Here is a 27,993-nt window from a genome sequence, read left to right on the forward strand (position 1 = left end):
CGCCAGCCCTCCACCATGATGGGGCATGGAAGGGGGTTGGTCCATCACACATGGTGTCAAGTAAGAGACACTGACAGAGTTTCACAGTCACAGAGCTACGTTTACCACCATCAGAGACGCACAAGTGTCGAAGAGTCACTGCCTGATCCTCTGCTGAACTTCCTTTTGCCTGCCTGCGCGACAGGGATTTCACTCTAGTTGCCTTTTCTTTTGATATTTATTTCTTCTGAAGATTTTTGAGGAAAAGGACAAGCATTCATCATGCAGTCCTGTGCCAGGTGTAGGTTTGTGGTCTATCCAGCTGAGAAGATCAACTGCATTGACCAGGTAACACCCAAAGGTCGTGAGAGGAGCGAGTGTCTGGTGATGTTTGAGCAAAAGAGTTTAGTCTGAGACATATTTTCTAAAATACGAGTAAAACTAACCGTAAAGCAACAGGAAAGTCACCACTTGGGTAAAATGGTACAAACGGTTTTTAACATATTTAATCAACTTCTTACGACACATTTGTTGTGTCTGAAACTAAGGTAGGTGGAGGACATCATGTGTTACAATAGTAAACTGGTTCGTCTGACTTAGATTTATCACACAAAAAGGCGAACAACCTAAAAATACCAACATTAAAGTTACTCTGAACAGATAGTTTAATAGTTTATTTTTACTTGAAAATACTTCACAATTGTCAACTTTAATTTGAACAAACAATTCATATCTGCATAACCAAATAATTTTTAAAAAGTTGATCCAACATTTTTCTTTTTTCAATGTACCATTTCTTTCAGTGTAAAATTATTTCATATGGAATTGGAGCATCTCAAACTCTTAAGAGTGCGTTCCATAGATTATTGATATCACATGTTTAGCATTAAAAAATGTCACTGTGAGATATTTGTCTTTTAAAAATGAACTTCCTGGTCAGAAAAGAGGAGACACTTAAACACTTTGACAGTTTAACAAGTCAGCGAGTCCATTTGGAATAAGAGCTGTGATCGCTGTTGTTATTTTGGGCCTAGTTAATTTAAAGTCCAAACTTGCCCGTCCAAGTTGTAAAGATTTTCTCTTCCTCGCATGATGGATTATAGATTGACTGATTGAAGCAACATTTGAAAAGTTTGAGATCAGAAGTTGAGTTGAAATTTTTATTATTTTCTTTTGTCAGAACTGGCACAAAGCGTGTTTTCACTGTGACGTCTGTAAGATGGTCCTCACTGCCAATAACTTTGTCAGCCACAAGAAGAGGCCATACTGCTCTGTGTAAGTACGACTGATGGTGTAAAAAATTGTTTGGACATATTCCCATAAAACGGATCCAACATCTATATGTAGAGGACATTTTAATGTGAAACTATTTCCCTTTTTACCTTGGTAAACTGAAAATTGGGAATGAAGTCTGTTTCTATATATCTCCTCACCTGCAGACACAATCCAAGGAACAACACATTCACAAGTGTCTACGAGACCCCCATCAACATCAATGCAAAGAAGCAGAGCAAGGCGAGCAGTGAGGTAAGATGATGTCACCTGTAAAAACACAGCAGCAACAGCATGAGGTGAAACATTTCAGCCTTGCCCTGAGTCAAGGCTGACATCAGTCACTGTTAAAGGCAGGAGAGAAATGATCATTCATCATTGGTTGGTCATGACTGCAGGGATTACTGTGGACGCCTCTATTCATAGCAGGCATTGTGTGAGTTTAAGTCATTGTTGTTTTTGAAAAGAAGGCATTGATGGATGCATTACAGCAGAATTTAAATAAACCTACATTTTAGTATACTGATATTATACTAAAATCAACAAAATGTTATAGGAACTGGACAATTCTGCCTTTTCTATTATTATTTTATTAACCTATTAACACACATATGGTCAGAAAGTTCAAGATCTGACCCTGGGCTCTTGTAACTGTCTTATTGCCTCCTCACGAGGAGGACCGCTGCTCCGAGTCCGTGGTGACGGCAGCCATGTGGAATGGAGAGTGCGGCGCGGGTTATTTCTGGGCCCGTGACTGAGGCGAGACAACCCCTCTACTGAGCCCACTTCAGCCGGCTAAAATTATACGTCAGGAAAAACAGCCTCACATCCCTTCCTCTCCTCTGCCCTGCCACCTGCTCTCGTCCGTCTCCGTCTGTCTGCGTCCACGAGGTCATGCAATGCTCGTATGCTTATATTGGCAGAAGGCTAGCAAGCTCATCAGGCTACTGTTGTAAGCCACTGGAGGGAAATAAGACTGAACTTTAGGTGAATTAAATCATGTCAGTTTACAGGCCATGCTTGGGTTTTTATAACTTTTCAAGCTTGTTTTCACTGAGTTTAAAATTTGGGGCTCAGGTGGGAAAGTTTAATTCAACATCCTGTTTATCATAATAGAAGCTTGTGTTACATGTACTGATGCTCCAGAGAAGTCTGTCATCATCTGGATTACACCCCCTGCATTACAGCTAATCTAATTTCAGTTTTGAACACATTGACATCTCAAGGATCGTTAGCAAACAGTTCAGAGTTTTGTCACTTGATGCTCTATTCTGACTCTTTCCTCATAGCTCCAGCTTCATTCTCATTAGATCTCAGTTATTAATAACAGCGCACTAATATTATCTCTTTACGCATGAGTGGTGCAGGTCTGATTACATAAGAACAGAGTGATTGGTTGGTGCTGGACTCAGGGTTGCATTATTCAAGGCTGGCTGTCTTTGTTACCTGTTTACATTTTGTGCATCCCACCACAAAACTGGTTGCTGCAGAGTATACTGACGCTGTGCAGCATGTACGTGTGCAAATGTCTGCTGGTCTTGGCTTAATGCTTTTCGTCTATGTGCACTTGTAGCTGAAGTATCGTGAAGATGGCGAGCGCTTTATGTCCACGTTCCACTATGACATGAGGTCCATGGAGCTGGAGAAGGCTCTGCTAGCCAAACAGATGGCCAGCCAGGTGAGCTCCCGGTAGAGCAACTGGCCTTTTACTTGTAGTTAAAGAGAGTTCCTGCCCCAAATCTTTATCTTTACTCAAAAAACTAGAATAGCACCTAAGGCACAACAGTTCACTTGTGAAACCACATTTAAATTCCATTGTTTTTATTAGGACCTGCACCAAATCTGTACATATCATTTCTATACTTATCATTAATATACTTATGATATATTATATTTAACTTATTATCATTAATATACAAAGCAAACTAACCTACTCCTCATGCCCAGTATCCCTCTACTCTGTAAATGCGTAGTAATTGTGTGAAATTATCCAAGAAGTTCACCAAATTATCAAAAGTATTATTAAATTTTATTTCAGCGATCATGGAGGACAGTTGTAATGTGTGCTCCCTTATGCTCTTCTATTTGGGAAAGCATTAGAATGTGGTTGGTTGTTAGTTTAGTGCTGACAACTGAAGTAGTAGACAGGGTCAGGTGGCTGATTTAACAAAGTGAAACCTGAGCCTTTATCGCTGTGAATATCTGATATTGATCAGGTTTGTATTTAATATCCCAACAGGCTTTTCAGTCTCATTCTGAGTTCTCACAGCAGCAAATGTGGTATTCAGGCACGGTGAGCAGTCAGGATATTGTGACGATGTCTCAGGAACAGAAGGCCCTCAGTGATGTGAGTATTCCCTCAACCAGATTCTTGAGAATAATCAGTTACTGCTTTTCTTTTGATCATTAAAGAGGCAACTTTACCTTCGATTTTTTATTTTATTCGCAAATCTTGATCTAAAATCTCATAAGAGCAATGTTTTTTGATGAAGGACCGGTTAAATGAACCTCTCACTGTCGGTCAAATGTTTTGTTGGGTGGCAGGTGAAGTATACTGAGGAGTATGAACAGTCGAAAGGAAAAGGCAGCTTCCCTGCCATGATCACACCAGGTTACATGACTGCTAAGAACGCCAACACCTTGGCCAGTAGTGTAAGTCTAAGAGTTTCTCCATCAGTGGTTGGTGTGACTTTGTGACGAGTCTGATGAGCTCAAGTTCTTGTCTTTTTGTTTCTCTGCAGCTGGAATATAAAAAAGGCCACGAGGAGAGAGTTTCAAAGTACACAACATTTGTCGACCCCCCAGAGGTGCTTCTGGCCAGGAAACAGGGGCAAATAGTTAGCGACGTAAGCCTTTCATTCAGTCTCATGCTTTTTCAATTTCTCTTTCACTAGTATGTTAAATTGGTCTGTCAGTTAAAACAGTCAATCCTGAATCATTGCTTTACTTCCCACAGTATGCCTACACTGAAGAGTACGAGCAGCAGAGAGGTAAAGGCAGTTTCCCTGCACATCTTACACCAGGATACAAGATGTCAAAGAAGGCCTCTGAGCAGGCCAGTGATGTAAGTCACAGAGAAAATGCACATATATACAGTACATGCAAACACTGCTACATAGCTGTGATCATTGGTTTACAGCAGATAATGTTCTTTTTCACATCCAACCAGATTAAGTATCGTCAGATGTACGAACAGGAGATGAAGGGGAAAGCCAGCACTGAGGCTGCGATAGCTGAGTCAGTTCACGCAAGGGAAAACGCAGAGAACTTCAGCCAGGTAAGAATGTTATTGTACATGTTTTACTCACAACTCACAAATATACAGGTAAACCTCTTGCAAAACAAGACTTCAGAGGCAATTGTAGTATATATATTTAGAAGATTTTCACCTCAGTCCATGAAGGAAAATAGTTTACAGTGCTTTACGAATAACTTTTGTTCCCTTTACGTTGTGGACAACATGTGAATAGATTTTTCACGTGCTCCCCTGTTTGCAGATTGCCTACACTGAAGAGTACGAGCAGCAACGAGGCAAAGGGAGTTTCCCTGCGATGATCACTCCTGGTTATTATCTGGCAAAAAAGGCCCAGGAGAACGCAAGTAATGTGAGTTTCAACTTCACAGACGCACAATACATCCTTAACAAGAAGTTACTGCTGTCAAGGCTGCTGCGTGTGAACTCTTGCACATTGGGAGATTACAAATGAAGCCAGGATCAGTTGTGAACTGGTATCATGTCGAGTGTTAGAGCTGCAGCTTGTGGCCTTGTCATCACTGGGCAGAATAAATGAGGGACAACAATGACAAGGCCTTCCCATGTTGTCATGCTTTAAACTCTCCACCCCGACCAAATTAGACTGTGTGTGTGTGTTGCTAATCTCCTGATCCTGCAGTAACACTATATGTTGTCCTCCTACTGTATATGCACTAAATCATGTTTTACCCCTTTGCAGCTGAAGTATAAGAAGGACTTAAACAAGATGAAGGGCACCTCGCACTTCCACAGTCTGACATCCGAAGACAATCTGGCTCTGAAGAACGCCCGAAAGATCAACAAGCTTGTCAGTGAGGTGAGTTTGTTAGAGACCTCTCAAGGCAATGATCACCAGATCCTCGCTTTAACGTTTGCTCGCTCCTGTAACTCTGACTCGTTGATAACGTCTATGACAAAGCATTTCCTGACACGAATCCTGCTGCTCAGTGTCTGTGTGTGTGTGTGTGTGTGTGTGTGTGTGTGTGTTCAAATATTGTACATACTGAGTCAGAGTCCAGCAGACATGAAGCCACTCAATCTACATTTTCAGCATCTCTGACATGCCTGTCCAGTGGGGCCCAACACAGGCCCATGAGCAGAATTGATATATCATAACATACTACACATTATTCAAACCCAACATTGCTTTTCTTATTTAACCGGACAAGTTCCCCCCTGCGTGGTATTCTCAGTGTCATGATGGTGTCCTCGTAAAGCGTAATTAAGATTTCGGCTTTGCTTCACTGACTCTTGAGTTATGATGGATGTCGGTGATGTTGACTGAATAGTTTTATAATGTATATTTAGCACATAACATGCAATGGAATGACCGGCAGCTCTGTGACATGAAGGATCAGCTCTGAAAAATGTTGCAAAGCTCAAACACCATCCATCTTTTTTTACCTTAAAATAGCAGCTTCGTATTTAGCGGCATGGTTCACTGACTTGGAATAAGGAGAATGTTTCATTTTTCATTCTCGCTCCTCACCCCGGACACCTGGGAGAAGTGTGGAGCTGACTGACATGGCCAGAATCCGGCTCAGGGACTTCATGAGTAATGTTGAACTGTAGATCAGTTAGAAACCAGGGTTTATCTCCAATATTCAGCGAAGAAACTGAGCGGCAAATGAACAATTCTAAACAGAGTTAACTGTATTTGATAGAGCGGCTGTAGAAAGCCTGGGATCAGCTGTTAAATGTAAAAGTTCCGCAGCGTTGCTTTAATTTGATTTATTTTTGGAACAGGTGGAGTATAAGAAGGACCTGGAGAACACCAAAGGTCACAGCATCAATTTCTGTGACACGCCACAGTTTCATAATGCTGCAAAAGTCGCCAAGTTCACCAGTGATGTAAGTTTTCCTTTTACCATTATGTAGCAAGCCACTGTGCTTTTCGACAGATCATCGGGTGGAGAGTTTTGGATGCTCATTTGCTTTCTTTAATCTCTCTGCATCTTTAACAGAACAAGTACAAAGAGAAGTACATCAGTGATATGAAGGGCCACTACGAAGACTCTGGCATTGATAAGAAGACCATGCATGCTATGAAAGCCAGGAAATTGGCGAGTGATGTAAGTTTGACATTAACTTGCCAGAATTTATTTTCTTTTATTTAATCAAATTGAATAAATCAGCTTTGAATTGATTTCAGATAAATGGCTCACATTTGGAATTCAAAATAGTGATTCAACACAAAATAACATAGAAATAATATATAATATGGCAACGTGAATTTTCTTTGCATTATAGAACAACTAATTGATTAAACACTAAATTAAAAATAGTATAATTGTATTTATTATTTGCATACATTTTATTTATAAAACCAGTGATTTCAAGGACATGATCTTCTTGTACATTATAGATTTCTTACAAACAAGGCTGTGAACAGGAGCAAGGTGAATACAACTACCCAGCCACCCTCACACCAGGCTACCAAAGCCAAAGGAAGCTTGACCCACTGAAAGACGTGAGTTCACCTCAGCTGTCATTTTTAACATTACAAAAGTCTGCTTGGTTTATTACACACATTTTTTCCTTCGTGGCTGCAGAAGAACTACAGGCAGCACATCGACCAGGTCAAGTACAGTCCAGTGACGGACACACCTGAGATTATTCTGGCGAGGAAAAACGCTCAGCTCGTCAGCAACGTGAGTAAAACAGTAATGAAAATATGTAGTTCCAGTGATGGTGAGCGGTTTGATTAACACCACTCTCCTCAGCACTTTATGAGCACTTATGAGCCCTGAGCTGACTGTAACTCATGTGTCCTTTAGCTGAATTACAAAGCAGGCTATGAAAAGACAAAGCACCAGTACACACTGTCCCAGGATCTGCCCCAAATCAAAAACGCCAAAGCCAATGCGGCTCTGTGCAGCGATGTAAGTTAGCAGACACCTTCTCACACTTGCATGCACAAGCCTGTGTTCACACTAATTCACACACACATGCACACAAATCAATTCACATAGTCACAGCAAATTGCTTCCCATAAATCTGACAATCCACATTCATCACTCCAGATTAAATATAAGGAGGAGTGGGAGAAGTCCAAGTCTAAGGCCTGTGACATCGGCATGGACGACCTGAGCGTCAGAGCGGCCAAAGCGTCCCGAGACCTCGCCAGTGATGTAAGCAAACACACGCGCCTTTCCACTACAAATAGATATAATCTCACGGGGGTTGAGCCTAAAGCGAAGTGGGTTTAATCGGGTGTAATAGCAGGCAAATTAAATTAAGTCAGGTTGGTATGTGTTTCAGATTAAATACAAAGAGAGCTACATGAAGAACAAGGACCAGGCAGTGGGGGTCAACATGAGCGACTCCAGGACTCTGCACTCACTTCAAGTAGCCAAGATGAGCAGCGATGTGAGTTATTTTCATGAGTGATTACAAGATCAATATTTTCCAACAAGATATTCACACTCATCTTTTTTTAAATCGTTTACCACTTCAGATTGAATACAAGAAGGGCTCCAAGGAGAACCAGGCCCAGTACACGCTTCCCATGGACATGATCAACCTGAGCCACGCCAAGAAGGCTCAGGCCCTCGCCAGCGACCTGGAGTATCGCACAAAGCTCCACGATTACACCGTCATGCCGGATGACATCAAGGTCCAGCAGGCTAAAAAGGCTTATTCCCTGCAGAGTGAGGTAAGAGACAGGAGGAAGGGATGAACCCCCCTCTGTGATTTATATCATCAATAGTAAATATTACCAGGTTAATGATTCTTTTATACTTTGCTCTGCAGAACCAGTATCGCTCAGACCTGAACTGGATGAAGGGAGTGGGCTGGGAGACTGAAGGATGTTTGAACATAACCCAGGCCAAGAAAGCTGGAGAGCAGCTCAGTGATGTCAGTGCAATTATCACTCGTATGTGCTTATTAATGTAATAGACACACTGCTTATCTATCGTCTTTGCTTTTTCAGAATAAATATCGTCAGAAGGCCGACAGCATCAGGTTCACCCATGTGGCGGACGACCTCTCCATCAAACATGCCAAGAAGAGCCAAGAGCTGCAGAGCGACGTAAGGTCTTCACTCCAGAGCTGCACCTCCAAGTCATGTATGGTGCATGCTCACTTTATACATAAATACATTTGTCTATCTGTGTCTGATTTCCAGCTGGCGTACAAAGCAAACACAGAGCAGATGATGCACCAGTACACCATGACAAAGGACGAGCCGCTGTTCAGGCAAGCAAAGGCGAACGCTGACCTTCTCAGTGGGGTACGTTCAGTGACCACACCGGCAAATACCAGAGCTTCATTATGTATCACAGTACAGTTTGAATAGTATCTCCCTAAATTTCTTCAGAACTTTTTGATATATGTTTTCATAACTTTCTACTTGCTATACATGTTAGGTGACTCTGAATGCATTTTTCTAGAAAGTGTACAAGAGCAAATGGGAGAAGCAAAGAGAAAAAGGCTTTGAGCTGCGTCTGGACTCTCTCTCTATTCTCACCGCCAGGGCCAAGAGGGACCTGGCCAGTGACGTGAGTTATTAAAAAAAAAAAACTCTCTATAAGATTGACCCTAGGAGACATTTATTTTTTATTTATGCAATAATGCATTTTCTACTTTTGAAATGCAATCTTGCAGTTTAGTACATAACCAGAGAAGTAAACTTGCTTTTTGGTTGGATCGTTTATTTTACAGGTCAAATACAAGGAGAAATATGAGAAGAACAAAGGCAAGGTGATTGGTATTAAGTCTGTCAGTGACGACTCTCAGATGGCCCATTCTGCTCTGGCCACCAAACTGCAGAGCGGCCGCCACTACAAACAGAACTACGAGGACACGAAGAACCAATTCAAGTGAGTTGGACAACTTGTGTCTCAAATCCTTTAAATCATCAACTCCTCACTCACAATGAATCTCCTCCTCAGTGTTTCTCTGGACATGCTGAACATCAGCCACGCGAAGAAGGCTCAAGACCTGGCGACCGAGACCAACTACAGGACGTTCCTCCACGAGTACACTACGCTGCCCACTGACATGAACGTGGCCTGGGCTAAGAAAGCCTACGGACTGCAGAGCGATGTAAGTGTCATCGTTTGAATAACAGCTTCTTTTATGGGGATTTGTCTCGTGCAAATTGCAGTTTGAGATTGAAAACGCTCTGGTGGACGCGTGTCTTTAGAATCAGTACAGGTCCGATCTGAACTGGATGAAGGGCGTTGGCTGGGAGGCCTCGCAGTCTCTGGACGTCCAGCAGGCGAAGAAAGCCGGAGCGCTCGTCAGCGAGGTAACCTCCGACCCCGTCACCCAGCATGCATTGGTGAAATTAGTTGCTGTGGTTAAGCCACAAGTGTAATATTTTCCCATATGATTAAGTGTTCATAACTATGAGAAATATGTGGCGACATTAGCACAGAGAAAGTGATAAGCGTGATTGTGTAACATGTCGCATATCTAGGTTTACAGCTGAGGTCAGAATGTATTTAAAGAGCTGCGGATGATTCGAGTTCTCTGGAAACTGGGTCAAGTGTGTGGACGACGCCGCAGCTCTAACAAGAGGTCGGACTGAAATAGATATATACTTCATTCATTTGGATTCAGTTTCCCTTTTTATCACATTTATTCAGTTTGTGGGGCCACACAGTGCAGCGACGTCTCTGTTATTCGGGCCATCCAGACCATAGGAGGGAACGCTGTGAGGCATCTCCATAAAGCCGAGTGTCCAGTTTCCTCAGAACTTGTTGGTCTGCAGATATTCCTGCTGCACAATGTCCACACAGGAAACCAGCGGCTGTGTTACAGAAACTTCCCAACCCCCGAAAAACATATTGAATTATAATGAATTCATATTTAACTCATATAGTCATTTGATATGACTTTAACTGTTTTAAAATCAGACACCCTTTACATGGACTCTTTTCCTAAACACTTGCAATACTTACTAAACGGTACATACCTAGTGAGGAGTAGGTATATAACACCAGGCTCTATTCATAACCCTCTCATAAGCAGCCACTTATTTTGAGGGTCATTCCGCTCAGCGCCCCCAACATTAGACCATGAAATGACAGAGTGAACACAAATAGAATCAGAGCCTCAAGTTCATCCTTCAGTCTCTCCATGTCTATGTATGTGTTTCTATAATTAAACTTTTGTTTTTTCCAATTTGTTGCATAGTGTATTTCTATAGTTTGTGATACCGCCAGTTTTTCATGGCTCTATCTCACCGTGAGTCTCTTGATTCCTCTGTTATATTATTTTATTTTTGTCCTGTAGAAAAAGTACCGCCAGGACGCGAGCGCTGTGAAGTTCACCAGTGTCGAAAACACCCCAGAGATGGTCCAAGCCAAACTCAGCAACAAACTGGCCATTGATGTAAGCTCAAGTTTCATCAGTGCTCTCGGTCATTTATATCTTATGCAGGGCAGCATGGAGGTGCAGTGGGCAGCACTGTCGCCTCACAGAAAGAAGGTTCCAGGTCTGGGTGTCCGCTCGTCCTGGGTCAAGTTTGCATGTTTGTCATGCAGATTGGGGTCAGATTAATTGGAAACTCTAAATTAATTATATGTGTGAATGTGAGTGATAATGGTTGTTCGTCTGGAGCCAATCTCCACAGCCAAACCAGGGATTTGACCCAGGAACCTTCTTGCTGTGAGCTGACCATCGTAAACATATAGAAATAGTTTATAATCTACTGCAGCCTGAGTTACAACACCTGCTTTCTCCTTTGACAGAGGTTGTACAGGGAGAAGGGTGAAAACCTGAAGCACAACTACACCCTCAGTGGAGAGCTGCCTGAGATGGTGCAGGCCAAACTCAACGCCATGAACATCAGTGAGGTGAAAACAAGTTTTTAAAACCCACACATGAACAAGGTGTGTTACCGCGTGGAACTGATTTTATTTATGTGTGTGTTTTCAGAGCCGCTACAAGGAGTCGTGGACTAAGATACGTGATGGCGGCTACAAGCTGCGGCTGGATGCCATCCCTTTCCAATCTGCCAAAATATCTGCAGAGATCCTCAGCGATGTAAGATCTCATTAGATAAACATCATTTTCACCACGGCCTGAAAAGTAACATGAAAAGAAGCAGTGGAAAACTAGATTGAGCATTCGTTCTTCCTGCAGCAGAAAGACAAGGCCTCTGTCTTCCACCACAGAAAACCTGTTGATAACACATGGTGGCGTCAAAGAGTGGCAGGAGCAGAGATATCTCAAAAACAAAAAGATTTACATATTTCAAATATTAACTCATGGCGTGTTCTTTGGTTTAGTTTAGTTCTTTTTATTTATCACACAATTTCTCTTTTTGTCATTTCTTATGGTTTATTTACGTTTCCTTCTAGCTTAGGTTATACAGATCTTAGAGACAGGAAGCATTTATAGATACTTAAAGAAATGACACCCACGGAAAAATACCAATTTAGGCATTGGCGTTTCTATTGACTTAAAATTGCAGATTCGTTTTATTTATCAGAAAGTTTGTGTCACTGTCATTTCAGCAAAAGTACAAAGAGGAATTTGAGAGGACTAAAGGGAAGATGATCGGGCTGAAGGGGCTGCAGGATGATTTGAACATCTCTCACTCTGTCCAGGCCACCAAGCTGCACAGTGATGTGAGTTTTAATTCTAACTTAGCTGATAAATATATTGAGACAGAGCAGCACGACTAACAAATAACTTTATCATAACCGTTCGTCTCTTACAGATTAAATACAAGCAGGATTCGGCGAAGCAGCTCTCAAAGTTTCATCTGCCTATGGACATGATAGAGGTGGCCCACGCGAAAAAGGCTCAGTCGCTGGTCAGCGATCAGGACTACAGACTCACCCTGCATCAGTACACGTCACTGCCTGACGACATGAAGGTGCAGGCAGCCAAGAAAGCGTACGCTCTGCAGAGTGAGGTGAGAGGGACGGGACAATGTCTGTTATAATTACTCTGATCTTAAATTAAACTCAAGTGATTTACAAATTAGTCTCAAAGAGTCTCAGGGTCTACTTAGTTTCTTGGTTGAAATGTGTGTGATTTAGCTTTTTCATGTTTTCTTCAATGTTTTAAGAAGCACCACATTGTATTTTTGAATGTTACATCTAAATAGTTTTTCTTCTTATTAAGAAATGTGTGTTTTTGATGTATGTGTTTGTCACAGAAAGTTTACCGCTCTGACCTGAACTACCTGCGCGGTGCAGCGTGGATCGCCACAGGGGCCCTGCAGATCGAAGGCTCCAAGAGGGCCACAGACCTCATCAGTGATGTGAGACATCCTCTGCTTTGTTTGATTTGTTCATTTCATCATTGTAAGTGCACATACAGCACTATGAGCTGCCTGCATGGTCCAAATCTACGGGACATACAGTAATCTTGTGTTGTCATATTTCTGGATTTTGATGAATAATCACCTTGTTCAGAATACATGGTCTAAATGTAGATCTACTGAAACGTAACAGGGACTGACTCAGTTGTTTCTTCTGCCACAGAAAAAGTACCGTCAGCAGCCGTACAACTTCAAGCACACGTCTGTGGCAGACTCTCCAGATATCGTCCACGCCAAACTCAGCGGACAGATCGCAAATGAAGTGAGACAATAAACCTCTCTACTCTCGTAAACTTTCCTTCCGTTTTTCCTATCGTGTTGTTTTTGATGACATATTCCTTACAAAAATCTCTGGACGCTTTAGAAATACTGATAATCACATTAAGGAAATGTGTTTTACGTGTCCCTCCCAGCGTTTGTACAAAGAGAAAGGTGTGAACGACCAACACAACTACACTATGACGTCTGAGAGACCAGAGATCACACAGGCCAAGATCAACGCAGCCAACTTCAGCGAGGTACTCTTACTTCCTGTGACTCCCAAACACCTGCGACTTGTCTCCGAGGTTAACGATGATTTGCTCTTTGTCTCTCTGCTGCAGATCAAGTACAGAGAGTCCTGGCACACGCTGAGGGCTCAGGGCTACAAACTCACCATGCAGGACATCCCCTTCCAGGCTGCCAAGAGCTCCACAGGCATCGCCAGTGATGTGAGAAACAAACTATGTCACTGAACACACCCAAATAGTGAAAATATCCAGAGACTATGCAAAAAATATAATACCACAACAAACTACAACCTTTTAAAACCGATTATTAACTATAGCTACACCTTCTGCCTCTCTGCAGTACATGTACAAACACAACCACGTGCTGGACAAAGGCAAACACATCGGCATCAAAAGCGCCCTGGACGACCCACTCCTCCTTCACTGCCGGCAGGCCGGCCGTCTGGCCAGTGACCAGGAGTACCGCAGGGACGCGCTGACCACCAGTGGTCAGTACCACCTCACCCCCGACATGATTCACCTGGTGACGGCTAAGAACGCCCAGTCCTTGGCCAGCGAACAGGACTACAGGACGAGGCTGCACGAGTACACGGTGCTCCCTGATGACATGAAGGTCAAATGGGCCAAGAAGGCGTACGACCTGCAGAGTGAGGTGAGAGGACGAGATGTAGTGAGAAAAGATGAGAAACGATGTTTATAAGACGAACTACTGACGTACAAACGTTTTTGACTTGTGTCTAGAACCAATACAAGTCAGACCTCAATTTCATGAAAGGAGTGGCCTGGGACGGAGTGGGTGCACCTCAGATGGAGTCGGCCAAGAAAGCTGGAGATCTTATAAGTGATGTGGGTATATGTATAAAGTACATGTATATATAATTAAGCAAAAATCAGGTTCATCATTTTTTGTCTACTTGGTAAATGTTGTGAATGAAGGTCTAAATCTAAACGTCTTCGATGACACAAGTCTCAGCTGTTTCTATTTCCTGCTGTTAAGTTTATGTCGTCTTCCTTCGTGCAGAAGAAGTATCGTCAGCTGCCTGACAGTCTGAAGTTTACCTCAGTGGCCGACTCTCCTGATATCGTCCATGCCAAGACGAGCTATCAACAGTGCAGTGAGGTACAACACTAGCATCTAGAACAAATACATTTACTTCACTTGTCACTGTTATTTAATATGTAAATCAAAAACATGTGGATGTTGTTAATGTCCTGCTCGTGTCTTCTGTCGACTGCAGAGGCTTTACAAATCAGGGAAGGATGACGACATGCACAAATACACCTTACACTCAGACGATCCAGACTTTGTGAGAGCCAAGATGAACGCCCAGCAGATTAGTGATGTAAGCTGCTACTGAAATGCTTCTAACGATCCTAAATACAAGCAAAATAACTTTACGTGAAAAGACACCAATATCTTATTTCTATTTCCCATGAAGAAAGTGTACAAGGCGTCTGGGGAGCAGGTGAAGACGTTGGGCTACGACCTGAGGCTGGATGCCATTCCTTTCCAAACTGCCAAGGCCTCCAGAGAAATCGCCAGTGACGTGAGTTCAGTTTGTCAGTTCAGAGTCGCAAATTAGGATTCATCAGCTTTTATATGCACCTTTTATTTTTTACTTTTCTCCCCCCAACAGTTCCGTTACAAGGAGTCCCATCACAAAGAGAAGGGCCAGCAGGTGGGGCTGCTCTGCGTGGAGGACGACCCCAAGATGGTGCATTCTCTGGCAGCCAGCAAACTCCAGAGCAACCTGGAGTACAAACGCCAGTCCAAGGAGGACCACGGCCACTTCAAGATCCACGGCGACCAGCCCGAGTTCTTGCTGGCCAAGAAGAGCCAGGCTCAGGCCAGCGACCTCACCTACCGCCGCAAGCTCCACGACTACACCTGTGACCCTGAGCAGCTCAACGTCAAGCACGCCAAGCAGGCCTACAAGCTGCAGAGCGATGTAAGTCACATCAGATTATTTATTTTAAAGCTAGAAAGTAATAAAATAGAAGCCCACAGCACATTTTGCTCCAGGTCTCCCAAACAGTTGAATTGACTTTAAGTTGATATATGTCGGGAGGATTACAGTACTGCATCCAAGTACATGTATTTGTCCTTCACAGATTTGAGTCCTGTGAGGTTGAACTCTAACTGTTGCTCAATCTTGTTGTAGGTGAACTACAAATCAGACCTGAATTGGATCAGAGGAGCGGGCTGGACCCCTCCCGGCTCCCACAAGGTCGAGCTCGCCCGGCGAGCTGCAGAGCTGGGATTTGCCGAGGGGGTCAGCACAGAGGAAGCCATCGCAAAGTATCAGCACATGATGATGATGGTGAGAGAACATGGAAGATGGATTCTAGACATTTACTGTGGATGTGTGTGCATGCAGACAGGAGTGTTCCAGGAAAAAGGGGGACCTTATATTGGGCCTTGTTAGGTGATTTCCGACCATGCTGTCATTGTGGCCTCCAGTACAGAGGCGATCATAGAATTTAATAAATCTTCCAAAATTGTCATTGTTGTGGACTAATGTAAATCCTCCTCTCAGCTAGGGGGCCCCTGAGGATTGCCTACTTTGCCACCTCTGTTGCAACGTCACTGTGTGCAAGTTTCAAAAATGAGATTTTCTTCTTTCAGGTGCATCACCAGCAACAGATGGAAGAACAGCATGAGCATCAGGCATCAGAGCAGATGGAGACGAGCGAGGAGATACAACAGGGCATCAACATGGACGCCATGGAGGTGCTTCACGTCAAGAGGAAGAAGACCATTCAGGCCGTGCAGAAAAAGTCCTCCACCACCACGACCTCGTTCAAGTCCATGGAGAAGAAGTCCAGCGCCACCTCGTCAACAGCTCTCCAGAACACAGTGAGGACGGCTCTGTCGTCCAGTAAAGCTGCTGCGATAGAAGACGCGTAGATCTGTCGCGTTTTATATACGTTAGAGCTTGTTAAAGACAACCACTCTCAGGAGGTGAACTTTACTGAGTGGTTCTCTTGTCAGGTGGTGTTTTGTTGAAATGACCTTTTGTAGTCTAGTTACATGAGATGCCAAACCATTGTCAAACACTGTATGTGCAACAATTATCTGTGAAATATGGTTGAGATGATGAAGAAGGGGATAAGCATGTTGAATCAGGACAGGCCTCGTCATGTATGTTATGAAAAGGATGGATAAAGTATGTGGTGAACAAAAGGGAATTCAGGAAAAAACACCTTTATTTTCATTCAAGCTTGAGGTGACAGTTGATCATCAAAGTGTCTCCACAGACAGTTTTCAGTTGAAGAATACAAACAATACTGTTTCAGAGCAGAGGTGTTACTGTGGGAATTGTTGGATGGAAAGTTTGTTGTTGCCTTTGTATATCAAGAGTGTTAAGAAGAGGAGAAGGAGCTGGACCAGACATCAGTGGCCTTTTTATCTTTAGAGAAAAAAATGAATGCTGTAAGTTCTAAGTGGAGAGGGCACAGACACAGCCTTGTTGCAGGTTTGATCATCTGGTGGACGTTGAGCTAGACTCAGTGAGAGAGAAGTACAGTCCTACTGAAAAGATGTGTGATCTCCATTTTGTCTGGCAGGTTCAGCTTTGTGAGTTTATAACGGTGCTTCTTTTGACTCAAAGCTGGACTCAGAGTAAACGCTTGGTTTTATCGCTGATACAATAAACTGTTTTTTTGTTTTTTCAAGGCAAACTAAGCTGTCGTCTCATTTTCTTCCTAAAGTACTTTCTCCGACTTCTCAGCTCAATTGATTCACGCTCTGCTGATCTTGCTTTTAATCCAGGTGAGGAACTGGAGCACATTGGTGTAGACACCAGGCTTGTTCTTCTGACCGCAGCCAATGCCCCAGCTCACCACACCAGTGACGTACTGTGTGCCATTTTGCTCACACACCAGCGGGCCGCCTGAGTCACCCTGTAGAGTTACAGAAAGTTAGGAATATAATATTTTCTGTAGAGAATATATATGATCCAGTGTCAGATGCCAACAATCTACTCTAGAAACATGGATGTACATCATATAGTTTGAATTTCATACTTAGAAATAACAATTCTCATGCCGCACCATTATGAAAACACTCACCTGACAGGCATCAACGCCTCCCTTCAGAGTCCCCGCACACAGCATGCTGTCGTCCAGTAAAGTTCCATAGACATGAGGTGCACTGCATTTCCTTTTAGGTATCAGCAAAACACGAGCATTCAACAGCTGGCTGCTGAGCGTCTCTGATAAGAGCAAAGGAACATTTTTATCGAGAAATAAATTGGCTGAGGAATGTGAACATTTAAACGGGCTAGAAAGTGTTGCAGGATTCAATCAATACAAGTTTCAAGGTTTTCCTGAAGAGCAAATGCATTAAAGCCTTCGTGTGTGGGATTTAGTGGCATCTAGCTGTGAAGTTGTATGTCGCAACCAATTGAATATCCCTCGTCTCCCATCCCAAGCAGGTAGAAGAATCAAAACCATTTTCAAATATCTCTGTTTTTGCCTGTCCACACTGCACTGCAGTTCTGTATGTAATATTTCATTTCTTCCAATAGATCCCCATAAATCCTACACATTAGACCTTTAAGAAAATATTATTTTTTGTCTTTCCACATGACATGAAAGGACTTTTAATGAATATTTCTTTACTGTTTTCGGTGACTCCCCATCCTGAGATCATACACTGCTTTCCAGGTGGGAAATCCTGCTCTGGTAAACACGCGGTCCTCACAAACTCTGTCTCCTTCGCACAGTAAGGACTGTCCAGGACTTTGAGTTGAAGCAGAGCTGCACAAACAGTAAAGTGACATTAATCATTTGATTTATAAACTCATCAAAATGACTTTTCCATAAAACATAATTTTCTAATCCTTGAATGTTATCATTCGAAAGAAAGATCATATTGTGACATTCTGGGTGAAATAATATAAATACAGTCAAAAGGAATTATTCATTATTTAATCAAATTAAACTACGAAACAAAGAGACAAATCATGATATCACTTAATTAATATGGTTTATGATTTATCTAGATTAAGAATATACTCTTTATTTGAATGATGTGACAAACCGATGTCATTGTGCGGTATTTGAGAAGAATAAGTGAAGTTCTCGTGTTTAATAGTTTGTATGACCGGGATGATCTGATCCATCTCCTCCATCTTGTCTATGTTCGCTCCTCCCAACACCACCTGGTATTCACTTTCTGGTTCACTGGGGGGGGGGGGGAAATAAGACAAATTGTGAAAAATGACAAAGACAAAATGAATACACTTCAAATGGCATGCAAACCAAATCCAGAACGTACAGACAGTGGGCGGCGGTGAGGACCCAGCAGGACGAGATCAGGATCCCACCACACCAGTGTTTATACCGAAAGGGTGAACCCTGGCGTCTTATCTGCACAGACACCTGCCAGGGGATGGATCCGCGTAGAGGCTTATTGCCACAATGGATCCTGCTGATGCAAGATGGTGAAGAGGGCAGAGGGAGCGGAGATATTCCACACTGGGAGAACTGGGTGGAGTCTGTGTCTGGTTCGACTGTCGCAGGTGGAGTGACTTGATCTGCAGGAACCACAGAGGAGTGAAGACAACATGGACACACAAGTATAGAGCATGTCTGTGTGTGTGTGTGTGTGTGTGTGTGTGTGTGTGTGTGTGTGAGAGAGAGAGAGAGAGAGAGATAGAGCAGTCACCTTCAGGGCATTCCTTGACGTTGCAGTATTCCCACTGCAGTTTAGTTCCCTTTCTGTAAAAACACCAAGGCCTCTCATCTCTGTCCGGGTTCCTGAAACGTAGAGGAAACCAAAAAACTACGATATAGGTTTTGTTTACAAATTTGAATAAGCTTAAAGGAACACTATTCACTGGGCAACAGCGCCCTCTGCAGCCAGACGTAATGATGTGACCGTCTGGCTGTTCTCACTGAACTGAAACACAACCGAACGGTGGATATTACCCACAATCCCCAGTTTCCTGTATATTGGATGAGCTGCTGCTGTAAAATCCACCAAACTCTGTTCAGAACTCTTCATATTTTAAAAGTTTCCTTGCTGTAAATTGGAGATAAATGATGGTTTTAATGACTTTTCTTAAAGTCTTTTCAATCATCATCAGTGACTTTCTCAAAAAAATTACATGGAGCAAGAAAAGATGTTCTGGACGAGGAGAGGGAACGAAACAGGAATCTTCTTTCCAAGTCAGCAAATCAACAAAGTAATTTTGAAGCTGCTGTTTTCAGGTAAAGAAGCTGCATAGTGTTGTTTTAATATAGTAAATAATAAAAGGAGATTCTTTTGAGAGGTATAAAGTTTAAAAGATCTAAATTATACACAATACTGAAATGTATGGTGGTTAAATGATGTGCGCTGTGACCTGCAGTAGTTCTCTTCCAGTCCACTGGTTTCTGGGAAAAGGCTGACAATAGGGCCCATTTCCATATAGATTAAATTGGAATCCCAGTCCAGACAATCCACCCCGTCCTCCGTGGTACTGACGACTCCCCTGTACGTCTCTCCATTCTCAGAGTAACAGTCAGTCGGAGCTGTGGAAAAAAATTGTATCAGAAGAAAATTTTAAATTTGGCACACATCTAAAAAATAAACACACAAGTGCAGTGTTGTATAATAATAATAATAATGATATGTAAAAAAAATGTAAAAAATACATGTCTTGTATTTGAAGTAAATGCCAACAAAAACTTAAACAAAGTCTGTCTTTTAAAAAGTCTTTTACCAGTCCTGCAGAACCTCCCCGTGAATCCATCAGGACAGGAGCAGCGGTAGCGCCGTTCCCCTTGGATGCAGGAGCCTCCGTTCTGGCAGGGGTTGGGCTCACAGGCAGATTCTGGCACTGACACAGACAAGACAAACGAAACATACACGAGCAGGGGCGTAGTTAAGAGGTTTAGGGGCGCTCAAAGGACATTGTCCACCAGTTCCTTTATTCATTTATTTGTTTTTGCCTTCTCTCACAGTCATCACCTCATGTCACCTGATTACATGTGAACATGTGTTCTTGCCACTGATGCTTTAATGCTGCGGGACGTGACATTTTAGGTTAAAATCTGCATTTAAAGATTTGGACATTTGAATCTTGCCCTGTATATATTATTGGCTGGATAACGAGTTATGCCAATTTAAGTCTAACTACTCCAAGGATGTACTATCAGTCCATTATTGGAGGATAGTCTGAGTTTACTGACGCCATTTGTAAAAAATGAGTTTGAATAATTTTGAATGGAGCAAAAGGGGTCAGAGTACTCACATAACGTGCAGTCGGGCCCTTGGTATGGGGGTCTGCAGTTGCATTCGTGAAATGGGTGTTTGTTGAGGTTGATGACGCACTCACCGTGACCACAGGTCACATTTGCACAGATGTTTCTCACTGAAGAGAAAAAGAAGTCAGAGGAATCAGAAAGCCACTGATTCATACGTACATGTGTGAGCTTTGCACTCATGAAGACAACCCGGGAGATTCCTACCTCTCTGACACCTCTTGCCGGTGAAAGGCTCAACACAGTAGCATTGAAACTCTTTATCTGAATTATGTTGGCACGAGCCGCCATTGAAGCACGGGTTTGGATCACAAACATCTGGAAAGAACAAGAAAGGATTCAAAACCTCGAATGTTGAAGACTGAGATGGAAACACGGTCCCCTGGGGGGGCCACTTACTGGACTCATCCAGGAGGTCGAACAACCAGTCGTTATCATCGAGCAAAATTCCTGGCGAGGCTGTGGGTTCGTCTCCATAATATATGTCTGCAAAGAACAGAGAGTGAGCGTACAAGCAGGTACCGTAGGATGGTGAGATTCAGGATAGAAGAAGAGAAAACATAAAAAGAAACTTTACGATTTTAAGATGCTGTTTCACCTCAAGATTTTTAAGTTTGAAGAATGAGTAAATAAAATATGTCACATTTCAAGATCATCGTCACCACATAGATCAGCTGTAGAAAGACGTCTTACATGATGTGTCCAGCTGAAATGACAAGATCACAGAAGAAAAACAGATTTCTTGTTACAAGACTCGAACTCACCCTGGCTCATTTATTCACAGAGAAAGAAAGAAACTTACAGCCGTCTCATTTCCGTGGACTGTTAGAACACTGAGGGACAAGAACAGGACCCCTGCAGCCAGCATGGTGCAGAATACACTGAAACTCTCTCACTGTAAACTTCTGGTGATCCGGGCTTTGACTTTAATCCGCCTTGATATCCTTTATAACCCACACTTGTCAATCTTTAGCCAGCTGCATCGATTTCTCTGGAGGAGTTTGTGTGTTTGGGTGGTTGCTTACTTATTCTGCTCCCATGGACTTATATACAAATTCAGACTTTAAACTCTTTATAAACAAAGCATCTTCTCAGTTCATTTAACTCAGGATCATTTTTATTTTCATTTGGTTTATTATTGTGGGGATCAGACACTCTCCCTCGTTAAGCTTGACTATATCCTTTATCCTGATGCATTAAAGGATCATACAAGAGACCCTCCACCAACTTTGGGGAATTAATGTTAACAGGACATTTCTATCAATTAGATGATATTTGTATTTCATATAAAGTTTACACTGTACAAAACGTCACATTTGCTGAAGGAAGAAGCAGAGTGTTACTCTCAGTGGGCGTTGGCTCATGCTAATATCACAACACAAACAGAGTCACATGTGTAGAGGATTTTATTCACCATCAGTGAATGATAGAAACAATAACAAATAGTCATTTAGGAAAGTGAAAGAACCATTAAATCTAAATGATAAAGGTTTTTATTTAATTTCAGAGCATTTCTCTGAAATTAAAAGTGAAAATGATGCAGAGAACATAGTTCGTGACTTCTGCAGATATCATTTCATGTCCCTAATACAATGTCAATATTTAGTCAGCTGCATTGATTTCCCTGGAAGAGTTTGTGTGTTTTGATGGTTGCTTACTTATTCTGCTCCATGGACTGATAAACAAATTCAGACTTTAAACTCTTTATAAGCAAATGTTGCATCATCTCAGTTGATTGAACTCAAAATGGTTACACTACAGTTTGCCATTCACCCATTCACACACACATTCATACAGTGCATCTATTAGCAGCACTTTTTTTGTTCTATGGGGCAATTCGGGGTTCAGCATCTTGCCCAAGGACCGATGGGAAGACTGGGGATTGAGCTGCCGACCTTCTGGTTGGAAGACGACCGCTCTTTCCCTCAGCCACAGCCACCCCATAACGGCTGAAAACTGCAAAAAGGCAACACGCTAGTTAAAGGTACAGTGTGTAGAATTTGTGATATCTAGTGTTGAAGTTGCATGTTGCAGCTGAACACCCCTCACCTCACCCTCTCCTTCCAAACATGAAAAAGAAACTGTGGTAGACTTCAGTTGTCATAAAAACTCAAAAGATGTTTAGTTCAGTCTTGACTAATGTAAAAAACATGGCGGCCTCCATAGATAGGGTTCCCTCGATGTAAATATAAAGTATTTAAATATAAAGGGCCTTTTCTGGGGTGAAGAAAATTACAATTTATACAATTTAGAGGAAACGAACTAGTGAAAACATCATGAGGATTATTCTACATTAAATTTCTGCCAATAGTTCCCTTTCACCTAAATCTTACACACTGGACCTTTAATGCATCGATGAGGTCATCCCATCTTATTTGAATTCTGTCTGGCCTCAGCCAGTTTCAACCAATCTATTTGCACATTGGTTCAATCAGGCTGGATAGACTTTGTTCGGTGTAAAGTCTGTTTTTTGTTCAACCGATTCGGACATTTGCATTAACACACACATGCAACTCATCCAGGTAACGTATAGATAAGTGTGTCAGTAACTGCTTTCAGTGTCCGTCTGGGAAATAAACTGCTGCTCCACCCTTTCTGCACTGAGGTGTGTCTCTAATCATGTTTAAAACAAAACTAATGTCAGATGTGGGCAAAACTGCTGATGTACATTCAAAGAGAATTTTTTTCTCCAGGGTAAAATTTATTGATTGAAAAAAAATGAGACCTTTTGTTTTTCTTGCTGTTTGTTTTTATTAACTCTGGATCATTACTATGCGACAAGACTGTTTCCGTTAAAATACAAATTTGCATCGGTGAATTAAAAAACTATTTTAAAAACATATTGTAAAAGTAAACATGCATATTTTAGCCTTTTAGTCTCTCTAACCAGTCATGACAATAATCACAGAGTATGACAATCCCTTGCACTTTGAACTCCCAATTTGACGATTTCCCATCACTCCCTCTGCTTATCAACGCCTCTGCGGCCGTGCATCGGCATCGCTCGGCAGCTCAACCACGTCAGCATCCACCTGCAGGCTCTAACAGGGGCGTTCACCATATTTGCATTTCCCTCTTTGTAAGTGATAAAGTTGAAATATTTCAAACTTGTGTTTTCTGACTGAAATGTGACTTTACCACAGTGACATGAGTAAAAAGAGTTATATATACTGTATCTATGAGGTAATGGAGGTCTAAGTCACTGTTATGGAGTTAGATTCTATCTGTACAGCAGGCAGTAGAGCACGTTTGTCATTCTTATTTTTAGAGTAAATGATAAGCGATCCAGTCGATGAATCTGGCCACGTTGCTGTAGACACCAGGCTTGTACTTCTTGCCGCAGCCGTCGCCCCAGCTCACCACGCCGACAACGTAGTGCGTCCCGTTCCGCTCGCACACCAGAGGGCCCCCGGAGTCTCCCTGCAGCGAGACAGAGAGAAGCTTTAACAACAGTCTTTCACTTTCCTTACTTTTTTAATCACAGCAGTTGTGTCACGTGCACAGACCTGGCAGGAGTCGACTCCCCCGTTCATGTTGCCTGCACAGAACATGCTGTCGTCCAGAGAGTCTCCGTACACGTGGGGGGATTTACATTTGTCCTGGGAGATCAGGAGAACACGAGCATCCAGCAGCTGGTTGGTACCGTACTTCTCTGAAAAAGAGAGAATGTGACGTTATCAAGTTTATGCATCCAGTGACATCTTTAGTTAAAATGCAGATTTAAAAAAAGAAAAGCATGCACGAGAAGATATCTTATTTTCCTTTGTGTCAGTTGTGTAAATCTAGAGTTAATACACATGTTGATGCAAATGTTTCTCATATGTTTAGCTGTTTGCTATATTTTGTGTAAAATAGGTTACACACCTTGAATTTGAATGCATCACTTCAGAATGTTGATGCACACACTTATTTTTCAATCTCGTGGATGTCGAAGCTCTAATTAACTCATATTCTTCGCAGTAATTTGTTGTCTGACATTTATAAAACAAAATCATGGCTGTACAGTAATTGATTTAACACATATTGAAATTAGTTAGTCAAAATATATTACCCTGTTTCCCGATGTAAATGCGTGATATGAGCAAAGGGGAATTGGATGAAATTCCACGAGCTGCCAAAGGTTCGAAAGATTATTGGTTTAATCTCTCAACTCAGCTTTTACATTCTATTTTTATTTCTATTTTTGCTCTTTAAACGACTTATTCTGCACAACCCAGCTGCTTTATGTAAACTCTGATGTGCTTGGATTAATTCTGGCTGAAAACTCACTCACCTATTTGCAAACTATGACCCCATTAACAGATCACATTCAGCCTATAGGAGATTGCACAGGTTGAAATGATGCTCACGTGTTTCAGTCACACCCCATCCTGAGATCACACACTCCGTCCCACTGCTGAAGGGCCGGTCTGGCAGACAGGCCGTCTTCACAAAGCGCGTCTCTTTGGCACAGTACGGTGAGTCTGTGACTCTCAGCTGAAGCATGGCTGCACAGGAGACGCACACATCGTTATTGGCATTAAATTGAACAGAGTACAGAATCAGCTTTCATGTGGAATTATTATAGCACCTCACCAACATCATTATAAAGAGCAAAGGCAGTCATCTTGTATTCCTCGTGCATTATGGCCCTCTCCACAGGAATGACCTGATCATATACCTCATCCTTCTCTATGTCCACTCCTCCCAGCACCACCTGCATTTCCACCTCACTTTTACTGGACAGACAGAGTTAATTTACCACAGTGTCCATGCACATCCATATCATGTATAAAAATATCTCAGATAGTGGAGCTTACATGCAGTGCGCAGCAGTGAGGACCCAGCAGGACTCGAGGAGGATGCCGCCGCAGATGTGGCTGAACGGTCCAGAGGAACCTTTGGCTCTGGTCTGCAGGGAAACCTGCCATGGATGAGCCCCAGGAAGAGACTTCCTCCCTCCAAAGATCCTGGACGAGCGGCCGGGCTGGGGCCTTCCACACTGAGAGAACTGAGCCGGAGTGACGCTCGGTTTGGCTGGAGTCGGGTCTGTTTCATGGATGGTCGGTATGGTAGCTGGAACTGAGAGGGAAAATATACATTTATCAGGAGAGGAGTGAAGGGAGAGAGAGAGAGAGAGAGAGTGTGTGTGTGTGTGTGTGTGTGTGTGTGTGTGTGTGTGTGTGTGTGTGTGTGTGTTCCACCTGCAGAACATTTCCTGACGTTACAATAGTTCCACTTCAGTTTGCCATCTTTGTTAATAAAGCACCAGGGCTGATCATCTCCATCAGGGTTCCTTGAAGAAAGAGAGTTTTAAATACAAGGATGAAAAAGCTCCACTATATTTTAATGAATGGCAATAAGGGACGGCACTGCGGTGAAGTGGCCAGCACTGTTGCCTCACTGCGAAACAGTGATGGGTTAGAACCCCAATCCAGCCAGGGGTCTTTCTGGATGGACTAACAGGCAGGTGGACGGATGGACGGATGGACAGACAGGTGGATGGATGGACAGACGGACAGGTCGACAAGTAGATGAACAGACAGGTGGACGGATGGGGGGACAGACAGGTAGATGAACGGGAGGAGGGATGGATGGAGCAACAAAACAAAATCCTCCATCGTTATTACCTGGGAAGTCATTTCATGCTGGTGCATCAGTAAACAAAGTTTGGTATGAACCCACACAATCAGCAGTGTTGACACAGGACGAACTCTCACCTGCAGTAGTTGTGTGGTCCAATTCCATCAAAGCCTGCGTACGCTTTGAAGGGATCCCCCCCGTTCTGCACGATGAAGTAGGCGTTCCAGTCCAGACACTCCTCCCCCTCAGCAGTCACACTCACCATGCCGCGGTAAAACTCTCCGTCCTTTTGGTAACAGTCATCTCGACCTGGAGGCACAGAGGGACGCTGACTTTGAATCGCTCTGTACGAGTAAACTCTGGGTTCTTACATGTAGGTTTTCTATGTGAGGACAGAGTTATATTTACCCACGTCACAGAATTTCCCAGTGTATCCGTTAGGACAGAAACACTGGAAGGACGAGTGTCTGGAGCCCTTCATGCAGGAGCCTCCGTTCTGACAGGGATTGGGTCGGCAGGGAGAAGCTGTGAACGCAAATCAATGTCTCCAACAACCTTATTGCAACAAATATGGATACAGTAAGAAATCGCTAATGTCACATTTATAATTCGGCAAAGCTGTGTGATCCAGACCTTTCTTGCAGTTGGGCGGTCTGAACGGAGGTCTGCACTTGCACTCGTAGAAGGGAGCAGTGGACGTGAGGACGCAGCTGCCGTGGCCACATTTCACATTCCTGCAAACGTCTTTGACTTAAAAGAAAAATAAGGAACATTCATTTAATTCAGCTCATATTCATTTTAAACGATAATCATCAAAAATTCAAAAGCCGAATTCAAAGAACAATGTGTCTCAATCTCAGAAACCAGAAAGACAAGAATCAAAGTCTTAATTAGAATTAAGTACAGTGCTTTAGTTAATACACAACTTCTGAATTACTTTCCAACACAATAAAGAATATGGACATATAATGACAGACAGCCTCATACCTTTCTGACACTTCTTCCCTGTGTAGGGTTCAGGGCATGAACACGTGAAGCCCTCGAGAGCCGAGTGTTCACAGGCACCTCTGTTCAGACACGGGTTTGGATCACACTCATCTAAAAGGAGTTGGAATTACACGTTAACGCTTGAAGGCCTCGTGTTTGGTTCCAACAATCGATGGTACGATTCAGCAAAATCAATCAGGAGCGAAGTGCGATTGATTGATTGATTGAATCTTCGTCAAAGGGGATGTTGATCAATACGTCTTAACAGAGGAGACAAACTCAAACCCTCACTGTTGCTGTTTGAAATGTACCTGTGGTATCCAGGAGGTCGTACAACCAGTCATCACCTGTCAAATCAAAATCTCCTGCTGGAGTCTCAGTGGCATAATCATAGTAATATCCATAATCTGTGAGGAAAAAGAGAGATAGTTAAACGTTTAATGCAGTCAAAGCTTTGTTTGACTACAATCTGAGTAAAGTTCAGAGGGTCTTTACCACCAGTGTCGTCTGTCTCTGAGATGACCTGCAAATAAATCAAACATTAATCAGTTCTCTATCAACCTGACTCCTTCTTAAATCTTGACAAAGGCTCAGATCTCATGCTTCGTTCATACTTACGAAGAATTCCTGTCCAAACGCAGCGAGCGCCCACAGTAAAGTTACGAAGCAGACTGTGTTGATGTGGGCCATGATGGGATCGGACTGAGTTGATAGACCTCAATAATCCCCCTCAAACACAAAGACCCTGAAACTCTCCTCCCACCTGTAAATCATTTCCTCCCTGCATTGATTTGACAGTTATCACATGTCACTTTGTCTTCTATGACCTGTGACCTTTGTTTCTGTTGAAGTCATCATGAAGTGACATCTGTAGCTCGGATTAGCCATGAAAATAA

General features: G+C 42.7%; 2 protein-coding genes across 3 annotated transcripts; one reads left to right on the forward strand and one right to left on the reverse strand.

Moving 5' to 3' along the window:
- The first annotated feature begins 35 nt into the window (after positions 1-35).
- Positions 36-16,978, forward strand: nrap (nebulin-related anchoring protein). Of its 2 annotated transcripts, XM_069517992.1 has the most exons (43): positions 36-327; positions 1,160-1,254; positions 1,419-1,506; positions 2,825-2,929; positions 3,491-3,598; positions 3,796-3,903; positions 3,993-4,097; positions 4,208-4,315; positions 4,421-4,528; positions 4,749-4,856; positions 5,205-5,321; positions 6,251-6,355; positions 6,469-6,576; positions 6,870-6,974; positions 7,057-7,155; positions 7,282-7,386; positions 7,528-7,635; positions 7,766-7,873; positions 7,962-8,159; positions 8,258-8,362; positions 8,439-8,537; positions 8,634-8,738; positions 8,899-9,006; positions 9,170-9,327; positions 9,400-9,553; positions 9,654-9,758; positions 10,748-10,846; positions 11,206-11,310; positions 11,393-11,500; positions 11,974-12,087; positions 12,180-12,377; positions 12,624-12,728; positions 12,952-13,050; positions 13,202-13,306; positions 13,391-13,498; positions 13,638-13,949; positions 14,039-14,143; positions 14,319-14,417; positions 14,536-14,640; positions 14,737-14,844; positions 14,935-15,246; positions 15,460-15,618; positions 15,924-16,978. In XM_069517992.1, the coding sequence occupies exons 1-43, from the start codon at positions 262-264 to the stop codon at positions 16,203-16,205; spliced, it is 5,409 nt and encodes a 1,802-aa protein (XP_069374093.1). In that variant the 5' UTR covers positions 36-261; the 3' UTR covers positions 16,206-16,978. The 2 variants fall into 2 exon arrangements, with proteins under 2 accessions (XP_069374093.1, XP_069374094.1); XM_069517993.1 differs by lacking the exon at positions 2,825-2,929 and having other exon boundaries at positions 37-327.
- Positions 16,487-27,831, reverse strand: LOC109643571 (uncharacterized). The gene is made up of 27 exons (XM_069518080.1): positions 27,716-27,831; positions 27,593-27,620; positions 27,409-27,504; positions 27,098-27,208; positions 26,744-26,860; positions 26,519-26,635; positions 26,248-26,419; positions 25,732-25,823; positions 25,348-25,609; positions 25,124-25,266; positions 24,898-25,035; positions 24,600-24,659; positions 24,055-24,200; positions 23,814-23,968; positions 21,351-21,429; positions 21,242-21,254; positions 20,948-21,034; positions 20,756-20,866; positions 20,539-20,658; positions 20,008-20,124; positions 19,648-19,816; positions 18,969-19,060; positions 18,579-18,837; positions 18,342-18,484; positions 17,921-18,058; positions 17,369-17,511; positions 16,487-17,200 (listed from the first exon to the last, which is right to left on the reverse strand). Exons 1-27 carry the CDS (start codon positions 27,785-27,787, stop codon positions 17,039-17,041), a joined length of 3,342 nt encoding a protein of 1,113 aa, XP_069374181.1. The 5' UTR covers positions 27,788-27,831; the 3' UTR covers positions 16,487-17,038.
- Positions 27,832-27,993: the final 162 nt, after the last annotated feature.

Source organism: Paralichthys olivaceus, chromosome 21 (assembly GCF_024713975.1).
Source record: "Paralichthys olivaceus isolate ysfri-2021 chromosome 21, ASM2471397v2, whole genome shotgun sequence".
NCBI lineage: Eukaryota > Metazoa > Chordata > Actinopteri > Pleuronectiformes > Paralichthyidae > Paralichthys > Paralichthys olivaceus.